The sequence below is a fragment of the Molothrus ater genome, chromosome 11 (genome assembly GCF_012460135.2).
Source record: "Molothrus ater isolate BHLD 08-10-18 breed brown headed cowbird chromosome 11, BPBGC_Mater_1.1, whole genome shotgun sequence".
Classification (NCBI taxonomy): domain Eukaryota; kingdom Metazoa; phylum Chordata; class Aves; order Passeriformes; family Icteridae; genus Molothrus; species Molothrus ater.
Genome location: NC_050488.2, coordinates 20,988,442 through 21,009,450, shown reverse-complemented (window position 1 = coordinate 21,009,450; position 21,009 = coordinate 20,988,442). Strand labels below are relative to the sequence as shown.

General features: G+C 53.3%; 3 protein-coding genes across 4 annotated transcripts in view; 1 reads left to right on the top strand and 2 right to left on the bottom strand.

The window, feature by feature from the left end:
* The window catches only part of PLXND1 (plexin D1), a 68,484-nt gene extending 56,860 nt beyond the window's left edge, over positions 1-11,624 (top strand). For both annotated transcript variants that reach the window (XM_036390902.2, XM_036390901.2), the window contains exons 29-36: positions 634-697; positions 1,541-1,575; positions 2,642-2,746; positions 3,495-3,658; positions 5,064-5,211; positions 7,392-7,532; positions 8,340-8,414; positions 9,071-11,624. In XM_036390902.2, the coding sequence (XP_036246795.1) occupies positions 634-697; positions 1,541-1,575; positions 2,642-2,746; positions 3,495-3,658; positions 5,064-5,211; positions 7,392-7,532; positions 8,340-8,414; positions 9,071-9,187 (849 nt within the window). In that variant the 3' untranslated portion in view covers positions 9,188-11,624. The remainder of the gene's footprint in view (positions 1-633; positions 698-1,540; positions 1,576-2,641; positions 2,747-3,494; positions 3,659-5,063; positions 5,212-7,391; positions 7,533-8,339; positions 8,415-9,070) is intronic.
* Positions 11,625-13,362: 1,738 nt separating this feature from the next.
* Positions 13,363-14,447, bottom strand: LOC118691807 (histone H1.8). The gene is made up of 4 exons (XM_054516018.1): positions 14,166-14,447; positions 13,946-14,087; positions 13,840-13,877; positions 13,363-13,761 (listed from the first exon to the last, which is right to left on the bottom strand). Exons 1-4 carry the CDS (start codon positions 14,445-14,447, stop codon positions 13,363-13,365), a joined length of 861 nt encoding a protein of 286 aa, XP_054371993.1.
* A 2,999-nt stretch (positions 14,448-17,446) lies between these two features.
* On the bottom strand, positions 17,447-20,174 carry RHO (rhodopsin). The gene is given in 6 exon segments (XM_036390950.1): positions 17,447-17,566; positions 17,961-18,200; positions 18,443-18,465; positions 18,468-18,607; positions 18,722-18,890; positions 19,814-20,174. Coding segments are annotated over 6 exon segments (1,053 nt in total).
* Between the last annotated feature and the right edge of the window lie 835 nt (positions 20,175-21,009).

The window sequence follows — 21,009 nt, the reverse complement described above, 5'->3', positions numbered from 1 at the left end:
TTGCAGCTACAACTGTCAGTGCCTGAGAGCAGGGGCTGGGGATACCATCGAGGAAGTGAGGCCAAAAATATGAGGAAACATGGTGAATCAGATTGTTTTCTTGACTGTTTTTCTGTTGAAAATTAAATGAAACCAGAAATACTTAACGATTTTCATATTCCCTGGTATGCCTGGAAGCGTAATCCTCCCTGGTGTGTAGCCGTGCCTGGAAAACAGAAGTGGAGCTGAGTGCTCATGGCGTGGTTATCGGGGCAGCAGCCGTGCCGCTGGCACGCTGCCCCCAGCACAGCGGCTGCGCCAGCCCCGCCGCTGCCACCGCCCCTTCTCCCCTTTGGGGAATGGCAAACCAGCCCCTGCACGGCCAAACTCTCCTTCCTTTTCAAATTACCTGGTGTCAACATCCAAAAATGTACCTTAGATATGTGTATTTGCCCAATTCCCATCGGCTTTGAGAACCTCACTGTCTTGTAATTGTATTGAAAATTCCCTTTCCACATAATGGGGGATGGTTCAGGGGATGTTTGTGGCAGAACTATGATTGCCAGCATCCCCCAGCTCCTGGGATGTCCACAGGACCAGGGAGGCACTGATAAGGCCCCTATCATCAATGCGTGCTCTTCCCTTCCTGCACAGATCCCTGAAGGGGCATCCCTGGCCATGAGTTTGACAGACAAGAAGGACACCACGCTGAGCAGAGGTAACGTGTCACTCCTCTTCCCTGCTGCTGATGACTGGGCAGGAATGCTTGCATTGGCAGGGTTGTCTCTGGCTGGGGATGCTGGAGGACACTGCCAGCCCCCTTTCCTGGGCGCCGTGGATGCAGTGGCTGTAAACATGTGCTATCCAATCTCCTCCCTCTGCCTCATGGTGCTCTCCCAGCCCTCAAGGTGTTTGCACCTTCCATCTCACACCCTCACTAGGAGCTGGCATCCAATCTGTGCTGACAGAGTGAGAAAAAGGAAGAATCTGAAATCGCTTGGTTGAAAAAGTCCTCTCCCTCCCAGTTACATATATTCAGTCCTTTGCCAGTGCATTTCTAGGTTTCAGGCTGTGCAGAATGAAAACAGACCAAGTGAGACAAAAATCCACATTAAACAAGGAATTTCAAACCCTGTTTCCAGGCTGCCTCCAGAGAGCCTGGCTCTCCAGGAATCCTTTGCCTGCTGTGGCAAGGAGCTGCCCTGATGCTGAGGCTCAGAATAATCCTGGAAGTGTGGGGCACAGCAGGGCACAGCAGGGCATCACAGTGCAGGAGTGCCCCTGTGCTCACCCTGCTCTCGTGCCCTCTTGAGTCTCTCTTAAAATATCCCTTGGGACACCTCAGGTCCCCCTTAAAGTACCTCCTAGGGTACTTTGTCACGAGCCTGATAATGCCATAAGCAACCCCAAAACAAGGAGAAATGCTGAGATCACTTGTGGTTGATAACACCAGCTTGGTGTTGGGATTCTTGGGGTTCAGATGCCTCTTGACATGGAGGTCACCAGTGGAGGTGGATTTCAGTTTGGGCCCCGCTGACTGTGTCTCTCTTCTTTTTCACAGTGAAGGATTTGGACACTGAAAAGTACTTCCACTTGGTAAGTATCCCTCTCCTGGCTGCAGGGATGATGGCTGCGTGTGCGGGCTGCTGATATTAACTTAAATTGTGTCTGTGGGCTGTAGTGCCAGATGTGATGAACAAGCTGCATCAGGGCTCATTAGTTCTCTTCAGCAGGGTTCAGAGGCACAGAAAGGTGATCTGTTGGTAAGCTTTATCTGTAGATAAACTGAGGGACATGATGAAGAATTACCGGGATGGCAGAGAAGTTGCTGTGTCCGATCGAGCTGCTGGCAGCCACAGAGAGCTCAGGGGCGAGGTCAGAGCGTGGCACAGTGTCAGTGGTGGCGTCCCGACACCTCGGCTGTCACCTGCTGGAGCTCCTGGCATCCCGCCTGCTTCCGGGCTCAGCAGGTCCGTGGGCTCCTGCTGCTGCACCGTGCTGGAAGTGCCAAGTGCTAAATGCTGCTAAAAGCTGTTATGAAAAAAGGTGTCATGGACAACAACAATATTTTACAGCTTGGTTTGAGGCTTTTTTTTTCCCTGCAAGCATTTCCATGCTCAAGTAGAAGCACACATGCACATACACACATGCAGAGCAAGGAGGGAGAAGGGATGGGAAGCCAACTGTTCACATGTGAAACAATGCCAAGATGGATGTCAGTTTCTTGCTTTGTCATTATAGAGAATAATTCACTGACCTAACCAGTGGAATATTCATTTTTGTTTTGAAAAAGCCAGCATTCCTACTTACTGTGCTTTTTCCAAATCCAAGCAAAGCTGGTTTCTGCAGAAGCCATGTGCACTGCTGCTAGGAGCCCAAGGTGCAGCCCAGCCTGGGGGTCAAGCAGGCCAGCATGCAGAGGAAGATGGATGGGTTCATTTACTTCATCTAGGGCAAGAGAGGCAATAAAGAGCACAGGAGAAACAAATGTCATAAAAATTAGTATCATAGATCACTTTTTTAAAGTCATATAAGGGTGTGTTTATAAAGCAGTAACTGCTTTTTAATTGAATTTTACATGCGGTTAAAATTCTATGCTGAAAGGAAAATTTAGTGGGATGCTTTCAGGGAAGAGGGCTCTGACCATGTGCTTTGTCTCCAGGTTCTCCCAACTGACGAGTCAGTGGAACATAAGAAGTCCCACAGACAGAGCCATAGGAAGAAGGTTCTTCCAGAGATCTACCTGACACGGCTGCTCTCCACCAAGGTAGGAGCTGGCTGCCCCCGTTCTTGGCAGGTGGGATTGTCTGTGGTCTGTAGGGAGAAGCCTGCTCCAGGGAAGGAGCACTGCAGGGCTGCTTGCTCCCCAAAGGCAGTGGGACTCCTCTGCTGGATGGCTGGAGCATGTTTAGTGAGGCTGTCAGGCTCCTCGGGGTCCCTCCAGCTTCCCAGTGCATCCTTGCTGCTGTGTGATGCCCCACATGATCTCCCTGCAATGGACTGGGGTCTGTGCAGACAAAAGGGATTCTGGCTGCCTCAGGGCTTGAGATGCATAGCTGAGACCTGAGACTATCTCCCCAGAAAGAGATGCTGCTGGGACAGGAGATGGAGAGGCTCAGCTGTGGGAGCAGGAGAAATGTCTGTGTGATCTGAGGTCAGATCTGGCCCATCTTTAATCCCAGCATGGTGCCTCACTGAAGCAAAGATCACAGGGATGGCCAGCAGTCTCTAGTCTTCTCTGTCTGTGGTGTACAGACCAAGCACAGATGTGAGATCCCAGCAGTAAGAAAGAAAATCTCGATGCCAAAAGAAATTAACCCCAAATGCAAATTTATTATATCACTGTCCACAAACAGACTGTTCCCTCCCTGCTTCGGCATCCCCTCTCTCTTCTGATTTATCCAGCTGGCAGCAAAGGGTTTCCCCTGGTGTGCAGCAGTCCCAGCCCCTCTGCTGTTCTCCTGGGCTTGGGTGCTGCTGCTCTCCCCAGGGTCCACTGTGTCCTTGTCCTGCAGGGGACACTCCAGAAGTTCCTGGATGACTTGTTCAAAGCCATTCTCAGTATCCGAGACGATAAACCACCCGTGGCTGTGAAGTATTTCTTTGACTTCCTAGAGGAACAGGCAGAGAAGAGAGGCATCACCGACCCTGACACTCTGCACATCTGGAAGACCAACAGGTTTGGAAAAGGAAATCCTTCTTTTCTTCCTTCCATCTCTTGGGAGCAGCAGCTACAAAACCCTTGTGTCCTGCACTAATCATTAGATTGCTAAAAGTAGAAGAGGGACTTGGAAAACAGGGGGGGTGGCAGAGAGGGCTGTGAAAGATGAAGCCAAACATAGGATTGGAGAGCTTTGAACAAATATGAAGCCCAGAGAAACAGTGAGCTGAAAGAGGAGGCATGGGCAGACAAAGGGCCGAAAGAACTGGCACACAAATAATGAAGGGAGAAATAGGATGATGGCAGACAGCAATGGTGTCAGCTGCAAGCACTGGAGATCTGAGACAGAGTCCAAGACCATCTCGGGTCTTAAAAATGTCATGGAAATTTTAAACCCCACATATTTGGATCCTTTTAATTTACTTTTCTGCCTTTTCAGCCCTTTAGTGGCACTTTTCCTGCTTAGGTCTGTAACCAGGCTGTCTCCAGGGTGTTCAGGGGACCCCAGAAGCAGGTGCTGGGACAGTGGCCTGCTGGTGAGCACCACAGCAGTGGCACTGGATGGAGTGGTGCTGAGGGACATGAGCAGCAGGAATGGGGTGGAGGAGCCAAAGCGAAGGGGAAATAGTGCAGCAAAGAAACCAGAGGATTTAAGTGGAGAGAGCAGGGAGCTTGGAGAGAGTGTCAAGAAGAGGCTCAGCAGTTTGGAGACGGTGGAGACAGGAAGTGTTTCCAGCCCAATGTGTGAAAACTAAAACCAAATTTTACAGGGAAAGCAGGCATGCAGATGCAACCATTGGGCAACAGATTTGCCTACCCTTCACTACCTTCACTGCCCCGTAGACCCAAGACTTAGAGTGTTTTTCACCTCTCAGCTGCTGTGGAGGGTAGGAAGGGTGAGCAATAGACTGAAGCTGTGTTGTGGCCAAATCAGCAGTGAAATAACTGGAGAAAATGATGAGAAAACAGAAAAAAAGACAGACGAAATGTGTTTTGTGGGGCTCGCTATCAGAACCAGATGATGGGTTAGTGTCAGGAAAGAAGGAAAAGGAGGTGCCACCATTGCTCCAAAGAGCAGCAAGTGGGGAAGCCTGACTCAACAGACCCACACAGGCAAAGCTGCTGGTGCCCCTCTGGGCCTGCAGCTGCTGGGAGCTGCTGAAGGAGCAGGGACGTGTGTGTGCCTAGGGAAGGCTGTGTGTGCCACATCCTCCAGCCTGAAAAAATATCTGGAGGGTTAAGGTGCCTGCCCCTCTATCAAGGCAGGGATCTGTACCGGAGGTGATTAAATAGCAGAACCCATCTCCTCAGCTTTCCTCTCTACTAATCCCTTTCTATCACTGTCTTTTCTGCATTTCCACCCCTCTTCCTCTGGTACACAAAAATTCATCCCGTATTTGTCCCTGGATCCTTCCCTTTGCAGCCTACCACTGAGGTTTTGGGTCAACATCCTGAAAAACCCCCAGTTTGTGTTCGACATTGACAAGACAGACCACATCGACGCCTGTCTGTCTGTGATCGCCCAGGCCTTCATCGATGCCTGCTCGCTCTCCGACCTGCAGCTGGGCAAGGTACCTGCAGCCAGGGCTCCTGCTCGGGCAGCCACGGGCCGGGCTGGGAGGCAGGGCCTGGCAGAGGGCAGCAGCCCACAGTGGCCATGTCCAGCGTGGGGCTGGGGTGGGCTCAGCACGCCGGAGGGGGAGCTGAGCCTGCTCCAAGCAAGCACAAGGCTGCAGGAGCCAGGTCCATCTCCCACCCTCGGGCCCCACGCACAGTCCCGCAGGGCTGGCTGGCTGGAAGACATCCCGTGTGCATATTCTCTTTTCTCCCACTGCCTTGGCTGAGCACAGTGCTGACATTTGAAACTTCCTGACATAAAAAAGTTTTATTAAGAAATGCTGTAAATCACCCCCACTGCCCCCCCCACCCAGAGGCTGGTGGTGACAGTGTGTGACGTGGGGGACACCCTGCGGTGAGGAGGTGGGCGCTATACCCCCAGCCCCAGAGCTGCAGGAAGCCTTTGCTGGGAGAGGTTAATGCTGGGGGAAGATCTAATGAGTGCTTGATGTTTTGTTTGTTTGGGTTTTGGTCTTTTTTTTTGCATGTGTTACGAAACACCTACAATTTGTCCTTGGCAAGTGGCAGATGAGGGGAAGAGGGGTCAGCTGGAGTCAGACAACAGATGGAAACACTTCTCTGGAATACAATAGTAGAAGTGAATGAATTGTTGAGTAATGTGGGAAGAATAAATCCTCAGCATAAAAATCAGCTTGCATGTACATGCTGTGTATAACTGAGCATTTTCCAGACTGGATTCTTCCCTTGGTTTCAGCACGTTGCTCTTGATACTGCAAATGTGAGAGCAAACTCAGTCCATACATGCACAGTGCACAAGCAGTTAAGAAATCAGTGCCCATCTCTTCATCATAGAGGCAAATCAGACACAAATTAAAAAATAACTTAGAAAATAGGCAGCATGGTTTTCCTTCATGTTTGCAAGGAAAAAAAATAATGCTAAAAAATAATGCTACAGGCTCTCTGTAAGTTGGCCATAGTCTCACAATGCCTTGTCACTGGGTTTGAAAATAAACTGCTGTGGGATCTGGTGCCCGTTTCCTGTTTCCCCTGCAGTATTAGCCAAGCTACAGATTGCAGCAGCAGATTGGAGTCACCCCAGGCTCCCCTATTCCTGCCTGGCAGAGCCAAGTATGCTGCCTGTGGCAGAACCCACCACTCCCTGCCATCAGCAGGTCCTCTCCCCTCTCCACCTGTCAGAGCACTGGGGAGCAGTCCCGCACACCGGTGTCGGGGTGGCAGGACAGGGCATGGTGATCTCACTCCCTTTGGTGTCCCCAAGCCTGGGGCATTCCCCATGGGGATGCAACACAGGCTAGTCAGCCAAGTTCATTCCTGGGGTAATGAAATCAGGAGGGCAGGATTGCCTTGAGGTTAAAATTATTCATGCTGTGTTTGCAAGGAGGGCAGCAGGGTTGTGCCTCCACTGGTACAACCCAGTTGTATAGCTGGGAGGTTAAGGCTGCTGTCTCCAAGCTGAATTAATCAAGAGAATTCAGTATTCTCTGTTAATTACTTTATGTGCACTCAATTTAGGCCAGGCAGGCTGGATTAGCCAATGCAAAATAAATCAAAGCTACATGAAAAATCCAAAAGCAACATTTCAGCTAACGAAGTTCAACTTGTAAGATAGCTTTGTTCTTTAGCTTAAATCAATGTGGCTGCTCAAGAAACCCCAGCAACTAGGTGCAGAAGCCCTTCCCTTGTTGCCAATTTCCACACACAGCAGCAGAGAGCCCAAGTGTTTGATCTGGCACAGGTGTGCTACCTCACCTGCAGAGCATCCCCTGGCAGTAAGCCACCCCGCCTGACCCTGGCAGTGCGCTTGCTGCAAATTAAAACACACACCCATCACCCCCTTCTCTGGCAGTGAGCTGAAGGATGTTCAGCTCATGCAAGGGCAGCAGGATGGGGCTGTGTCTCCACAGGCACATGGTGCCCATCCACCGATCCTTGATGTGTCTGAGCTGTTCTGCCATGAGCTGTTCTGTGGCTCGGTGCTGTCCAGCACCGCAGTCCTCTCCGGTGACAGCTGCGACCAAAGGCAAAACTGTTCCCTGCAGCCAGCTGTAGCTGAGGTCCCTATCTGGTGTCTGAGCTTTGGTCTGAAAACAGGGTAAGGTTTTCAGCTGGGAGCAACCCAGTGCCTGAGTTCTGTGTCTCGCTCTCACTCTAGGACTCCCCGACCAACAAATTGCTGTATGCCAAGGAGATCCCTGAGTACCGGAAGATAGTGCAGAGATACTACAAGCAAATCCACGACATGCCCCCTCTGAGTGAGCAGGAGATGAACGCCCACCTCGCCGAGGAGTCACGGGTATGTGGGTGGAGAGGATGGGGTTGAGTTTGCAGGCTCAGTGTCCTGCTGGAGCTTGGCAACAGCGGGGAATGCACATAGGCTGCAATCAGCTACTGCGTAGATGCTGGAAGGAGCACACAAGAAAGGATATTGTGCCTGAAACTTCCACACACAAACTTCATCTGACCTAATTCCAAGCATCTTCAATTACTGCCAGAACTGCAGTAAACACCCATGAGTTTGCTTGAGCCTAACTAGCTCTGGCACCACTGGGAATTGAGAGCAAAATTCAGTGCCAAAAAAGCCAGGAAGTTTGGACAAGGATTTTTGCAGTCCCACAGCCACGCAGCCAGCTGGCTCGCAGGCACAACTGCCAGGGACAGCCCTGAGTCCCAGGCAGCCAGCCTGGTACCAGCCTCAAGAGCTGGCAACCACATTCCAGATCTGAGTCCTGCCAGCAATGCACCACAGGTTCCTCAAAATCAAACCTTCTCTCCAGGGCGTTTTAGCTTTGGGCACCAAGCAGGATTTTTCTGTTGATATTCCACAGCACAGCTGGTGCACTGTCCCCTCCTGTGAAATAGCTTTGGGCACAGAGGGATACGCAGTCTGCTGCCCGGTGTGGGTATTTACAACTGGCTTTGAAAAGACCAAGACCCATCCTGATGCAAGCAAATGCACCTTCCTTAAAAATCCAGCTGTAGCAATGTGACCATAAAGTCAGGCACAAGCTGCTCTTACCATAGTCAGTGACTGTTGGCTAGGCTGGAACTCATGAGCTCCATCCTGCTAATATTCTCCCCTCTCTTTTCTGTCTTTATAAAGAAATACCGAAATGAGTTCAACACCAACGTCGCCATGGCCGAGATCTACAAATACGCCAAGAGATACCGCCCCCAGGTGAGTGGGGATTACAGCACATGGGCTCTGGCCTGCCTGGGAAGGGAGGAACCATCGCTGCAGCAACCCTGCAGGCAGACACCTGCATCCAGTCCCACAGAGCAGGATTGCTGGTACATACAGCAATTACGTATGTACTGCTGTAATTGCAGTACATATGTAATAGATGCATATGCACCTACTCTCTGTCCCTTGGCTGGCAACTTCTTGGAAGAGGAGGCTGGCTATTCCCAGCTGATCTTAATGGCATTTGGCTGGGCTGAAGAAGGGCTGCCAGATGTATAGATCCTTTCCGGAGAGCAAAACACACGGATACGGTCCACCCCCAAATTAACTTGCACCTGCTGTCCCCACTCCATTGAGGCAGTGACCCTGGCTGGCTCCTGCCCCCCTGCAACCTTGGGCTGGTGCTGTGCCCTCAGCTCTAGTACAGCAGTGCATTTTTGCCATGTATCACTGCACTCCTAGCCCTGACCAGGGACCCTGGGAGAGCAGGGGTGCCAGGGGTGTGAGCACAGGGGCTGTGGGGCTGGGTGGGCTCTCGCCTTTGGAGCTCTGGCTGGAATTTGGGCTCCATAGGTCTGGTGGGGTGAGCTGGGCTGGCAGGTGAGCACCCCACACTGCCTCAGCACCCTGCCTGCCTGTGTCTCCCACAGATCGTGGCCGCCCTGGACGCCAACCCCACGACAAAGCGCACCCAGCTCCAGCACAAATTTGAGCAAGTGATTGCTCTCATGGAGGACAACATCTATGAGTCCTGCAGTGAAGCCTAGCCTGGCTGCAGCCCTAGAAGTGACCTTTCTTGCAGCACAGTGCCGCAAGGGACCCTGCCTTCAGCCGCAGACACACCTTGGTCATACTCAAACCAGCCTTGTGGAGGGGGTGGGCCTGGCCATGGCTACAAGTTTGCCTCACTTCACAAGAAACCACAAGACACCCTTCCGAGCAGCTAAAACTCTTCTGGTCTGCACTGTGGCACCCATAATTTATTTGCTCTTGCCAGCCAGAAATGGAGTCATGACGCTTGTGGCAAGCTCAGTTCACCACTTTCCCCTTGGTCAGCAGCCAAGCCGTCAGCACTCCGTGCATCCCTGTGCGTGGTTCCTCGGGACGGGGCTGCAGAGCCTGGAACAACAGACACAAAGCAGAAGGGTCACCTCAGGGAGTAATGACCACAGACAGCAAAGACCATCATAGCCTGAGCTCCCACTCCATCCCTCCAACATCCTTGTTTTTCCAGCATCAGGGACTCTTATCAGCTGTTCACTATCTGCTGCATTCTGTGTATATTTGTGCCTTTTAATTTTTGTACTGTATGTGTAAACATAACCACTCCTCCATCTGAGACTCGGGCAACACAGGGAACTCGGGGCTGAGACAAAGCAGTTGCTTCCCAAGCAGCTAAGGCAAGGTGAAAGCACTTTATCCCTAATGGAGACAGCTGTTTGGGAGCTGCAGGGAGCCCAGTGTGTGCTAGCACAGGAAGGGCTGTTCCCCTTTCCTGGCTCGTGCGGGGCTGGAGCACAGCAGGGAGGTGAATACTGCACAGCCCACCAGCCGGGGAGCAGTGGCTGGGGAAGGAGCTGGCCCTCACTGCTGCCCACCACGCTGGCCCCACACGTGTCCATGGCACTGCAGCCCCAGTAACACTGTGTGTGCCCGTGCCAGGGGCCTGCTGACAACCCTCTGACAGCGGCCTCAGGCCACATGCAGGGCAAACACCAGAGAGCATTGTCTCTGCCTCTCCCCGGGACCATCACCAAACACGAGGCCAGTCCTGCAGAGGTGTCTCCTGAAGCAGCTTATTCTGCTTGCTTTGGGCCAGCCCTGTGGCTGGTACCTGAGAGCAGCCAGCCCAGTGGGGCTTGGCTGCATGGCCAGCCTGCTTTCAGCCCTTAAGGGCAGAGGGACTGGGCCCAGCTGCTGCCAGCCCGGCAGTGACACAGGCCAGCAGCGCATCTCCAGCACCCAGAGCTGCAAACCAAGGTAGAGCGTGTCCCAGCTCAGGCTGGGGGCACTGAAAAGGTCCCAGGGGCAGACAAACGGAGCTTGCCTGAGACTAGACACCCCAGTGCCACCCTGCCAACCCAGCTTGGGGGCCTGTTGTCCCTCCTGCAGCCTGGGGAGCTGTGACCGCTCCGGTGTCCAGTGCCACACAGGCCCCATGCAGGCTGGACGTGTTCAAACCAGCATTCCTGCACAGGCAAAGGCTCCTGCCCGCAGGCTGACCACCACAGCCACCACCCCAGCTGCCACACAGGAAACAAACACAGTTACTACCTCACTGCAGGAGGGTGTAAGGGAGCCTCTGGCAGTCATCCAGCTGGCTAGGATGCATTCTGGCATTGGATGACTTTGTCCACCAAAACTCCTGGGTGATTCACTGCCATGGACAGGTGGTCTCCATTCCATCATTTCCAGTAATGCCACAATTGTCAGAAACCAGAACATCAGAGTTGTGTATGTGTACATAGATATCTATTTTAAAACAAACAGTAGACTTTATCCAGTATGATAAAAGGTGGGGAGGGAGGGGAGGGAAAGGGGAAGAACAGAGTTGTTTTTTTTTTAAAGAGAACTACAGAAAAAGTACTTACACTGTGGAGGTCTCAATGTCTTTGCTGAGGATGTGGCTTCAGAATAGAAACTCTAAGAATGTAGCTGGGCTACATTTTATTTTGAAAGTGATTTCACAAAAATTTCTTGATGTTTTTGTCTTTTAGAAACTGTGAATAGCTGCCAGAGATGTAGGCAGGCCCAGCACAAGAAAGGCCAAGGTGAGAAGGACCAAGGTAGCAGAGAATGTTGAGCTTGATTGGAGGCAGGGAAAGGGCCATGGAGCTATAAGCTATAGCCCCATGTTGTTTATTACAGGGAAAGGATACAGGTAAGCCAAGAGTAAGTAGAGTTTGCCTCCAGGTGCTGTGGCTGGGCCATGTATTGGGGCTATTGTCTTATTATTTAATTATTTTCCAAAGCCAAAAAAAAAAAAAAAAGAAAAAAAAAAGAAAAAATAAAAAGTAGTTGCTACAACCATTTAACGAAACAACTTTAGCAGAGGGTTTGTAGTATTGCCTTGAATCTCCAAGCCCTTTGTAAGATGTTTTTAAACTTTGGCACGTGTTGTGGGTGTAGTGCCCTTACCTGCTGTGTAGTGGAAGTGGCAGACTCCTGGCAAAGCCTATCTTTGTAATAAAACAAGGTGCTGAACCCGTGGAGTGCAGTTCCTGCCAAGCACACGGGGAGGACACACGTGGATGACACCTGCACAGACAAGTTTTGCACATGCAAGACACACCATGCATGGGGTCAGCAGCCCAGTGAGGACAGGTTTGTACCCCTCACACACACCACTCCCACAGCCATTGCCCCAGCTCCTTCCTGGACCAGGCACGGGAGGGGACAATCGGCATGAGGACAGCAGGCCCTGAACTGCCCAACGCTGGGCACGTGAAGATCAGTAACCCCACAGAAGCAGCTGCTGCTCACCTCTGCCAGGTGCCTCCCTGCACCAGACTTGAGCCTGCAGCTTCAGTACCCCAACACCAGCTGTGGCCCAGGGCCCTTAATAACCACGGCATTGCTAAATCTTCCCCCTGCCCTAGTAAAAGCTGTGCTTTCCACACACCAGAGGGATTTTCTTCCTCCACTAGTAGGAAGTTGATTCTTTGCAAAGCTAAATCCAGCCATTAAATTATTTGGTCTCTCTCAAGGCAAGAGAGCTTTGCATTTCACACCTGGTGGCTGGTGAGAGGGAGGACACAGACCCTGCCTGGCACTGTTGGGGACATTGCCACACGGGTGAGTGGTGCTCTGTGAGCCACCCCCATCTGAGAATCCAGCGAACTCTGCTCAGTTATTGCTGCCACATTCCCCACCCTGTCCCTGGGGGGACACGAATTCCAGTTCCATTAAAGATAGATCAACGCAGCCAAGGCTGAAGTTTAAGGGAAGTTAGTTTGCTCAGCTCTTGCTTAAGCCCCAAGGCAAGGCCAGGAGCCTTGGAGGGCAATGGCAAGGCCAGTTGCAGATTAATAAAATCCTCTTTAGAAAGAGTTTTACTTCCACTTATTTTCTCCCACCCAGGAAGACTGTAACCCTTTACATGATCAGCATGACCTTCAGAAGGGCCCCGCTCTGGGCAGAGCAAGAGAAATTCAGGCAATCGAAGCTATTAAATGGAAGTGTGACACACTGACCACAGGAGCTCACAAGACAAGTTTGTAGGTGGGAACTGTGCCATGGACTGTAATAAGAGCATGAGTTTGCACTGGTGGCTACAGTAACACCCCAAACTTGATTTTTGAGCCCTAAGACACCTCTGTCTTCCTCTTAGTGTAGTTAAAGCACAGGCTGCTTCACCTCTGCTGGGAGACACCTGCCTGTGGCATGCACCCAGACCTGCCACCCTGGCGCTCCTGTAATCCCAGCTCAGCCAGGCATTAGCACAAGGACAGCCAGGACAACAGAGGGCTGGACACCTCACACAGCCTGTGGGCACCATGGCTCCACAACAGCACTGGCCAAGCCTGAGCTTCTCTGCTCCTGGGGATGTCACCGTGCTGTGTCCCATGGCTCTCAGGTCCCTGCCCATCACCTGGCACACTGTCAGCCTGCACACACAGACCCTAAGCCCAGCAGCCCTTGGCACCACAGCTGGGGACACATGGGGACAGAGAGAGAACCTCTCTGGGAAGGCAGGCAGCAAGGCAGCTGCCTGCAGCATCAGCTCACCACCATGCTGTGCAGGTTGAGGACAGGGCCGAGGGATTTTGGCACTGAGAGATGGAACTGCAGGGACAGGGACTCACAACAGTCATGCCATTCCATGAGGCAAGTAAAGAAGCTTTATTAGGATGAGGTGAACACAGAGTTAAAACCTGGCCTAGGGACTGAAACCAGCACAGACAGCAAGGGCCTGGGACCCCCTGAAGCAGGGCTAAGCTCCCTAAGGAGCCTTTCTGTCTGCTGCTACGGGAGCTGCCTTCTTCATCCTGGCCTTCCCCTGCCCAGCTCCTGCAGTCACCCGGGGTTTCTTCACCTTATTTTGACCTCCCTGTGCCTTGGGGGCATCCTGCTGTGCCCTCCTGGGCACCTTCCCCTTGCTCTTTCCCCTGGGGGCCTTTGCCTCCGCCCCAGCACTAGAAGAGCTGTCGCTATCGCTCTCTCCTGCGTTCTCAGCAGCCCGAGCCATGCTGGGTCCTGAGCGTCCTTTTCGGGGGGCCTGGCGGTGGCCAGCAGCCTTTGGGGGCCCTGAAGGCCCTGGACCATGAGCCTGGGGCCAGTCTGCAGTTTGGGGCTGCATTGCTCTATTGCTCCTGGGCTTCTCTGCTCCTCGTGGCTGGGCCTGGAGGGAAGAGAGGAGACCACCTCAGGGTGCTGCTATGCCACGAGCCACCCAACCCCGCTGCTGGCCCCGACTCACCTTCACGGGCTTCACCTTGGGCTGTTGCTTGGTGGCACCTGTGGAGGAAGGGCAGCAGATGAGTCCAGGTGAGGCCAGGCAGTGCCAGCTCGTTCACAGCACCCGCAGCCTTTACCTCGTGGTCGTGCTCCTGCCACGGGGGCCTGGGGGTCCCTGATGCTCCCTTTCTGTCCTGGCTTTGGGGCCTGGCCTCTGTCAGGATCTGCCTGGCCCAGCTGCTGCTTGTGCCCTGGTTTCTTGAGTGCTAGCTGGAGGTGAGAGAGGGGTGTCAGCAGGGCCAGCCAGCACCTGTCCCCAGCCCTGTGGCTCCGGCAGCCCTTGCTCACCTTGAAGGTGCCAGTGGCCCCCACAGCAGAGGAGTTGTGGGGCCGCACCAGGTCCCCGCAGCTCAGCCCCTTGCTCAGCGCCTGCTTCAGCAGGTACTTGAGGCGGATGGGGTCCACAGTGGGGTACTTGGCCAGGATAAAACGCTTGATGGCGACGACAGAGGCACCCTTCTTCTCATCGTGGGCCCGCAGTGCCTCCTTGACCATCTGCAGGGTTGGAGGGTGCGAGGCCTGACAGCGCGGGGAGATGCCAGCAGTCTTGGCTGCTGGAAAGGGAACCATTTGGGACTGAAGTCCGGTCCTGAGACATTCACACCCCCAGCAGCCTCAAAGCCCCCAGAAGCCAAGGTGCCACAGCCCTGCTCATCCCTGCAGCCCCCCTAGGGAGCACAGCACCCTAGCCCAGAGCATAAGCCAAGCTCCAGCTCTGAGGGACCCCACAGCACTTGCCAACCCCTTACCCAGCTGAGGCTCCATGGTAATACACAAACCCAGGCAGTCACAGGCACCTCTACCCACAGCAGCACAAACCATACTGCCATACCCAGCTCACCTCCATCCAATTTATCTGATGAACAGCCTGGCTGCAGGTGCTGGTTGGCAGCTGCTAATTGCTGTGGTCGAAGCCCTGGTGGAAGCCAGGGTCTGGAAGCTGAAGGGCCTTTGCCAAAACTTTGGGAGGGACTGGAAGGAGAAGGATGAGAGATGGGGCTTTGCAGGGTGAATGCCCTGAACGGGCAGACAAATGGTGTCTACCTGCTGCAAGGTGGGTGTTGGGGTGCTGGGATCGCAGCTTGTTGACAACACTTGCTGTGGGGTGCACAGGGAACCAGCCCGGAGCGTGGGGCCCACACAGACCCGTTGCCAGTGTGGAGGTGGGATGTGCTGTCTCCCTTACCAAGTATGGCCTCACTAGGAACTGGGACTCTGAAAATGGTGGGGGAAGAAGATTTCACAAGTGAGAGGAGGAAAATGAAGAGCTGCTTGGTTAGCTAGCAGAGGCAGGAGGAGCAACTCTCACCCAGCATCCCCAGGTGTCACAAGCAGGACAACAATTTGCACCCACCCTCTGAATCCCAAGTTCAGGGGAGAGCACTCTCAGCCCTGGACATGGGCAGCCGCGTCACTTCCATGACCCCTCTGTGCAGTGAGGAGAACCTGAGTAAAACACCAATGCCTCTTTGGTGTAGAAACAGTCCCCATTGTTTCCCCACCCAGTCTGGTGTAGAACTGCAAATGTCCCCACGGCAGGGACTGCCCACTTCACGCAGGAGTCACAGGGCTTTTGTGTGCATTGTCTGTTGGAAATGTGAGGAAGTTGTAAAGCAGGATTACATGATGGCAGGACTGGCTCACGGCCATCTCAGCAGACCACAGCAATGGACCTGAAAGGCACTACAAAGGTCTGCAGCCACCTCTTGAGCCCAAGGGCCAGATCCTGGCTGAGGTGCCAGTAGGAGCCAGGTCTGGAGCAAGGAGCTGTGAGATAGACCCCTTGCCTGGAGCCCCACATGCCCTCCTCCTCCCCAGACCAGCACCAGCCTGTTTATCCTTTATTTCCAGTCCATTTCTGAATTCTCCAGGAAGGGGACAGTGAGCTGCTGGGGCTGGCACCACAGAAGGTTTGGCTGCACTTCCTCATCCTGGATCCATCCATCACCTCTCTGGTAGCTCTGTGATGCCTCTGGCCCCCGGCTGAACTGGCAGGAGGGTCCCAGATCCTTGTTGCCCCTAGCACCAGCAGCAGCAGCCAGGTGTCACAGTGCGGGGACAGCCTGCAGGCTTGCGGCCAGCCTGGTTTGTGCCAGGGCTGGTCCTCCACGGGCAGGAGAACCACAGTGCCAGGCATCGCCACACCCCCTGTGGAGCACAGCCTCATGGACAGCAAATAAACACTGAATCCTTCCTCCTCTTCCCTCCAAAACCACCTCCCAGATTTGAAGAGCATGAATCAGACATCAGCCTAAACACTGAATTATTCATAAAACTCTAATCTTTAGATTTCACTGAATATGCAGAAGTATCGATAAAAAAAATAATGAGAGAATTGTACTTGCAAATTGCTCTTTATTAAGGGTTTAACTCGCATGGGCTGTATACGTTCCCTATTAGTCCTTGCAAAGCTGCATAGGATTAGAAATCAGAGAGGATAATAATGTACAAAAATAGTTTCAAATGTTGATAACACTGAACAGTGAGAAAAACATCTTATTTGTATAACTGAACTAAAAATAAAAATGAAGAACACCGCTACAATTGCAATATGCCATCTTGTAGTGCTTGGAACATATGTCGGCATGGCTGAGCCATATGCTGCTGGGTCCTGCCTGCTGCGGCGGGGAGGGAGATCAGCCCTGGCCCCGCAGGCCTAGCAGCACCAGAGCCACCCAGAACCTCCTACTGGGCCGAGGCCAGACTGACCACAGCCGAAATGGGGAGGGCCATGGGCAGGCTTGTTGGGGGCTTGGCCCGAGGGGTCCAAAGATGCCTAAGAAAGAGAGGTAGGACTGTGGGGAAGGGGTTCTGGGGGACATGGAGCAGAGCTGCTGCTGCTGAGGGTGCAAACACCGTCCGTGTGCTGCTGCACCAGTGCTGGAGGACCGAGCACTGAGCTGTCCTGGAGAGCTGTGGCCACACACGGCTGTGCCATGCTGGCAGGGCCTGCTGTGCCACCTGCCTGCCAGGCGGCACCTGGGCACCGCTAACTGTCCCATCCCCTGGAGGAATCACAGTGTCCCCCAGGACTTCTGGCAGGTGGGACAGGGCCAGAGCTGGGAGCATCTGGCAGAGCCAGGGCACTTTGCAGCAGCCAAACGTGCTCTGGGCAGACAGAGTGTGATGGGGCTGAGCGACTGGCAGCACTGGCTAGGATCCATCTCTGACAAAAGGACCAAAAGTGGCCGCAGCTCTGGCCCTGGCAGCAGCAAATGCAGAACGTGCCCTGGCTGGGGTGTTAGGGTGGGTTGAGGAGGGCAAGGACAGCTCTGCCATGGCCCCCGGCATGAGCTCTCCGACCCAGCCTGCACTCAGAGAAGGGGCATGAGGTCTCAGCAAGTCAACAGAAATGCATGGATTTACGCCAGAGGAGCTAAGCCTTTGCATTTTAATTACAAAACATGTGTACACATTTTCAGCCTTGTTCCCAGGGTTCCTAGAGCCAGAGCGAGGAGCCCACCCCACAGGGCCTTGGCCATGGTGAAGCAGGGGCAGGTGGTGGCAGCGGTGGGGTTAAGTTTGTGCTGCCAGGGCAGCACCCCAGGGACTGGCTGCTCCCATGGGGCCTATGCAGGAGAGACCTGGCTGGTGGAGACGGAGGAGGTCTCTGTCTTGCCAGCAGATGTGTCCTCGTCACCCAGAGGGTTCTTGCCACAGCAGAGGGTTGTGATCATGCAGTTACGGAACTGGGAGAGAGAGAAGCCCAGGGTGAGCCAGCTGGACACCATGCAGCTCTAGCTGCAGAGCTGTCTTTGAGCCCAGCAGTGCTGTGGTGCAGGAAGAACTATGCCTATATGGAGTCTCCTGCCCCACTGTCTGCTGCCCACCCCATCTACTGCCAGCCCTGCCTGCTCCCATCATGGCTCCTCCATCAACCCAGCACCTGCATCACTTCAGGTGGAATGGCCTTGCACTTGTGAGATTTATGCAGCACCAAGGATGAGCTGCACAGTCAGTTTCTCATGTGCCAGGACTAGATCTCCTGGAAACAATCCCCAGACCACCGGCACCTTGAGATGCTGTAACTCTCTGCCTGCTGTTATAAAGAGAAACACAATAGAGGGGCACCCTGCCAGTTACCTGTTTGTTCATTACGATGTAGATCACAGGGTTGTAGATGGCCGAGCTCTTGGCAAAGAATGCCGGGATGGTCATGAAGATGGGCCCGAAATCTGATCCCTGGTTGGTGAAGATGTAGAAGGCGACGCTGGCGTAGGGGACCCAGCAAATCAGGAAGGAGATGACCATGATGATGACCATGCGAGTCACTTCTTTCTCTGCCTTCTGGGTGGTGGCAGACTCCTGCTGCTGGGCGGCAGCCTGCGGGCAGAAGGGCACAGAAACATGTTGGAGCCAGTGGGTGCTGCACCAGTAGGGACACAGGGTCAGGGCTCACGGCAGTCAAGCTGCACATCTGCAGTTTGCTATTTGCCTCTTCATGGATGGCCAGGCTGGCCCCTGGAGGACCCTCCCTGGCACCATTCTTGAACCTGGTGTGGGTCCCTTCCCAGCACTGGGGACAGGGGTAGCCCAACTGGCCACTGCATCTGGCAGGTACCCACCTCCTTAACCGTGCAGACCAAGTTCCATAGCAGAAGAAAATGATCGCCAGCGGGATCATGAAGTGAACCACAAACATGTAGATGACAAAAGATTCATTGTTGACCTCTGGCTTCAGAGTGTAATAGTCGATCCCGCACGAGCACTGCATGCCCTCGGGGATGTACCTGCAAGGTGAGCCCAGCAGGTCAGCGCCCAGCAGAGGACACTGCCTGGAAGCCACAGCTGAGCCACCAGCCAGGCTCCCACACTCCTGACATTGGGTCCAATGCCCTGCCTACCTGGACCAGCCGAAAAGTGGGGGAGCTGCACATGCCAAGGCCATGATCCAGGAGAAGGCAACACCCATGATGGCATGGTTCTCTCCAAAACGGAAGTTGCTCATGGGCTTGCAGACCACTACGTATCTTTCAATAGCCAGGACCACCAGTGACCAGAGAGCAATTTCACCTGCACCAGGGAGAGGGACAGAAAGGACACAGGGACTTTGAGCAGGAAAAGAAACCACCCTGATGGCAACATGAGGTCTCCTCAGACTGATGTTCCTGAGGACAACCCCTGGCAGAAGCTTAATCTCTGACAAGGGTTTAGAAAGATAAATGAAGAATGGTCAAGGGCAGATGTGGTAGGACAGTGTGAGAAGACCCCTTCTCACTGTACTGCTGACCCACAGGAACCATTTTGCTGCAGTGTTTTGAGATTCGTGGCTGATCCCACCATTCATCCCAGACAGCATCTGCACCTGCAAGCCTGTGGTCACACTCTGATATGCAGCAAGTGCCCATCATCCCAGGACTTCCCCTCACTACCCACAGCTTCCCAGGAAACTTGTGCCACAAGGACCAAACCAGTAAAACAGTAGCTGTGGCTGAAGGCTGAGGCAAATGGAGGAGGACTTTTTTAGGCACACAATTTCTGTTTCACATCTGTTTGGTTCCATACCAGGCTGGCATGGGGAGGAGAGGCAGCTCTGCTTGCCTGTACCACCATGCACCACACCAGAGCCAATGGCAGATTCAGCCCTGCAAAATAGGAGGAACAAAATTGTCATCTCTTGAGTCAGAAAATGAGCCAAGGAGATGCACAAATCCGACAGTTGCAAAATCTGGTATTGGCTGCTTTTCATTGCTGCACTGTGGTACTCAGGATGCTGAGCAGCTGGCTCCCAAAATAAAGTTTTTTTTGAAAAGTGTCACTTGTCACTTTCTTCAGCTCCAACCTAGAAACAGGGCAAATTGCCTCAGTCCACATCAGCAGCAGGTCAAGGACACCACAGGTACCTTGTTTTGCCAAGATCATCTGTGTTTTCCCTCCCACTACTAAAATCCGGGAAAATTCCTGACAGAAGACATTTGAATATTTGGAAAACTTACCGCCCAGTGTGGCAAAGAAGCCTTCAATGTAGCACCCTGTTACTCCAAAGACAAAGTACCCGTTCATGGAGGTGTACATCGTGGTTGTGAAGCCCCCGAAGACCATGAAGAGGTCGGCGACGGCCAGGTTCAGAAGGATGTAGTTCAGAGGTGTGCGGAGCTTCTTGTGCTGGATGGTGACGTACAGCGTGAGGAAGTTGATGGGGAAGCCGAGCAGAATCAGCATGAACATGTAGGCAGCCAGCGCCGAGAACTTCCAAGGCTCAGCCAGGTAATACTGGGGGTACTCAAAGGGGCTCCGCACCACCCCGGTCTTGTTGGACATGGGCACGTAGAAGTCTTGGCCTTCTGTCCCGTTCATGGTTGCAGTTTGTGAGGCGCCCTTTGCTCTTACTCCAGGAGTTCTTTTGTGCAAGGGGAAATTTGCCTCTGAGATGGAACTCCTGCCACCTCTCAGCCTTCACTGTCACCCCAAGGAGAACCAGTTACATTCTCCTCCACGGGGCACCTCTTATAAAGTGCCCCTGGGGTAAGCTCCAGGCACTGGTGTCAGCACGATTAGGGTTTAGAGAATTATTAATCATAATCATCCCAGGGTAATTGGCTTTCCTGGGAAGGTGTTAAGGTGACACTAGTTTCTGGCCAGTGCTGTCATTGTTGGAGACCATGGCTCATGGTCACATATAGTAATGAGATAGTTCTGCACTACACCATTTATTTGGAGGGGCTCAAACCAGGCAGCAGCTCCCTTGCACAGCCTTGCTCTTCCTTTCTCCTCCCCACTAATAGGAGGACATGTGTGGTTCAAACCCCAGGACTGTGGGTTTGGGGGCTGCAAATGGTGGCCTGGGTGGGTTCCTGAATTCCACTTCCTCAGTGACAGAGGAGTGTCCCAGCCCCACTCTCACAAGGGAAATGTGGGTCTGTGAGACCAGCCAGTCCCCACTGGAGAGCCATCCCCGCATACTGCCAGTCCCTGTGGGAGGCTGCAGAAGGCAGCGTGACCAAACCTTCTTCCACAAGCTCCAGCCACCTCTCTACTCAGGATCTGGCTGTGGACGTTTGACCACCACCATGAAACACTTGGCCCACTTGCAGGTTACCAGTTGGGCCATGCCCTCTGTGCCTTTGTATCTGGTTTGGGTCATGCCAACTCCATTGGTAACAGCTAATGAATAACCTAGTCCATCTGTCCT

Excerpts from the sequence above, each read along its gene's own strand:
- LOC118691807 (XM_054516018.1), bottom strand. The coding sequence starts at position 14,447 with ATGGTTCCCTTTCCAGCAGCCAAGACTGCTGGCATCTCCCCGCGCTGT. Across the intron at positions 14,088-14,165 it reads GGGCCACTGGCACCTTCAAG|CTAGCACTCAAGAAACCAGG; the intron begins GTGAGCAAGGGC and ends TCTCACCTCCAG. Across the intron at positions 13,878-13,945 it reads ACGACCACGAGGTAAAGGCT|GTGCCACCAAGCAACAGCCC; the intron begins GCGGGTGCTGTG and ends CTTCCTCCACAG.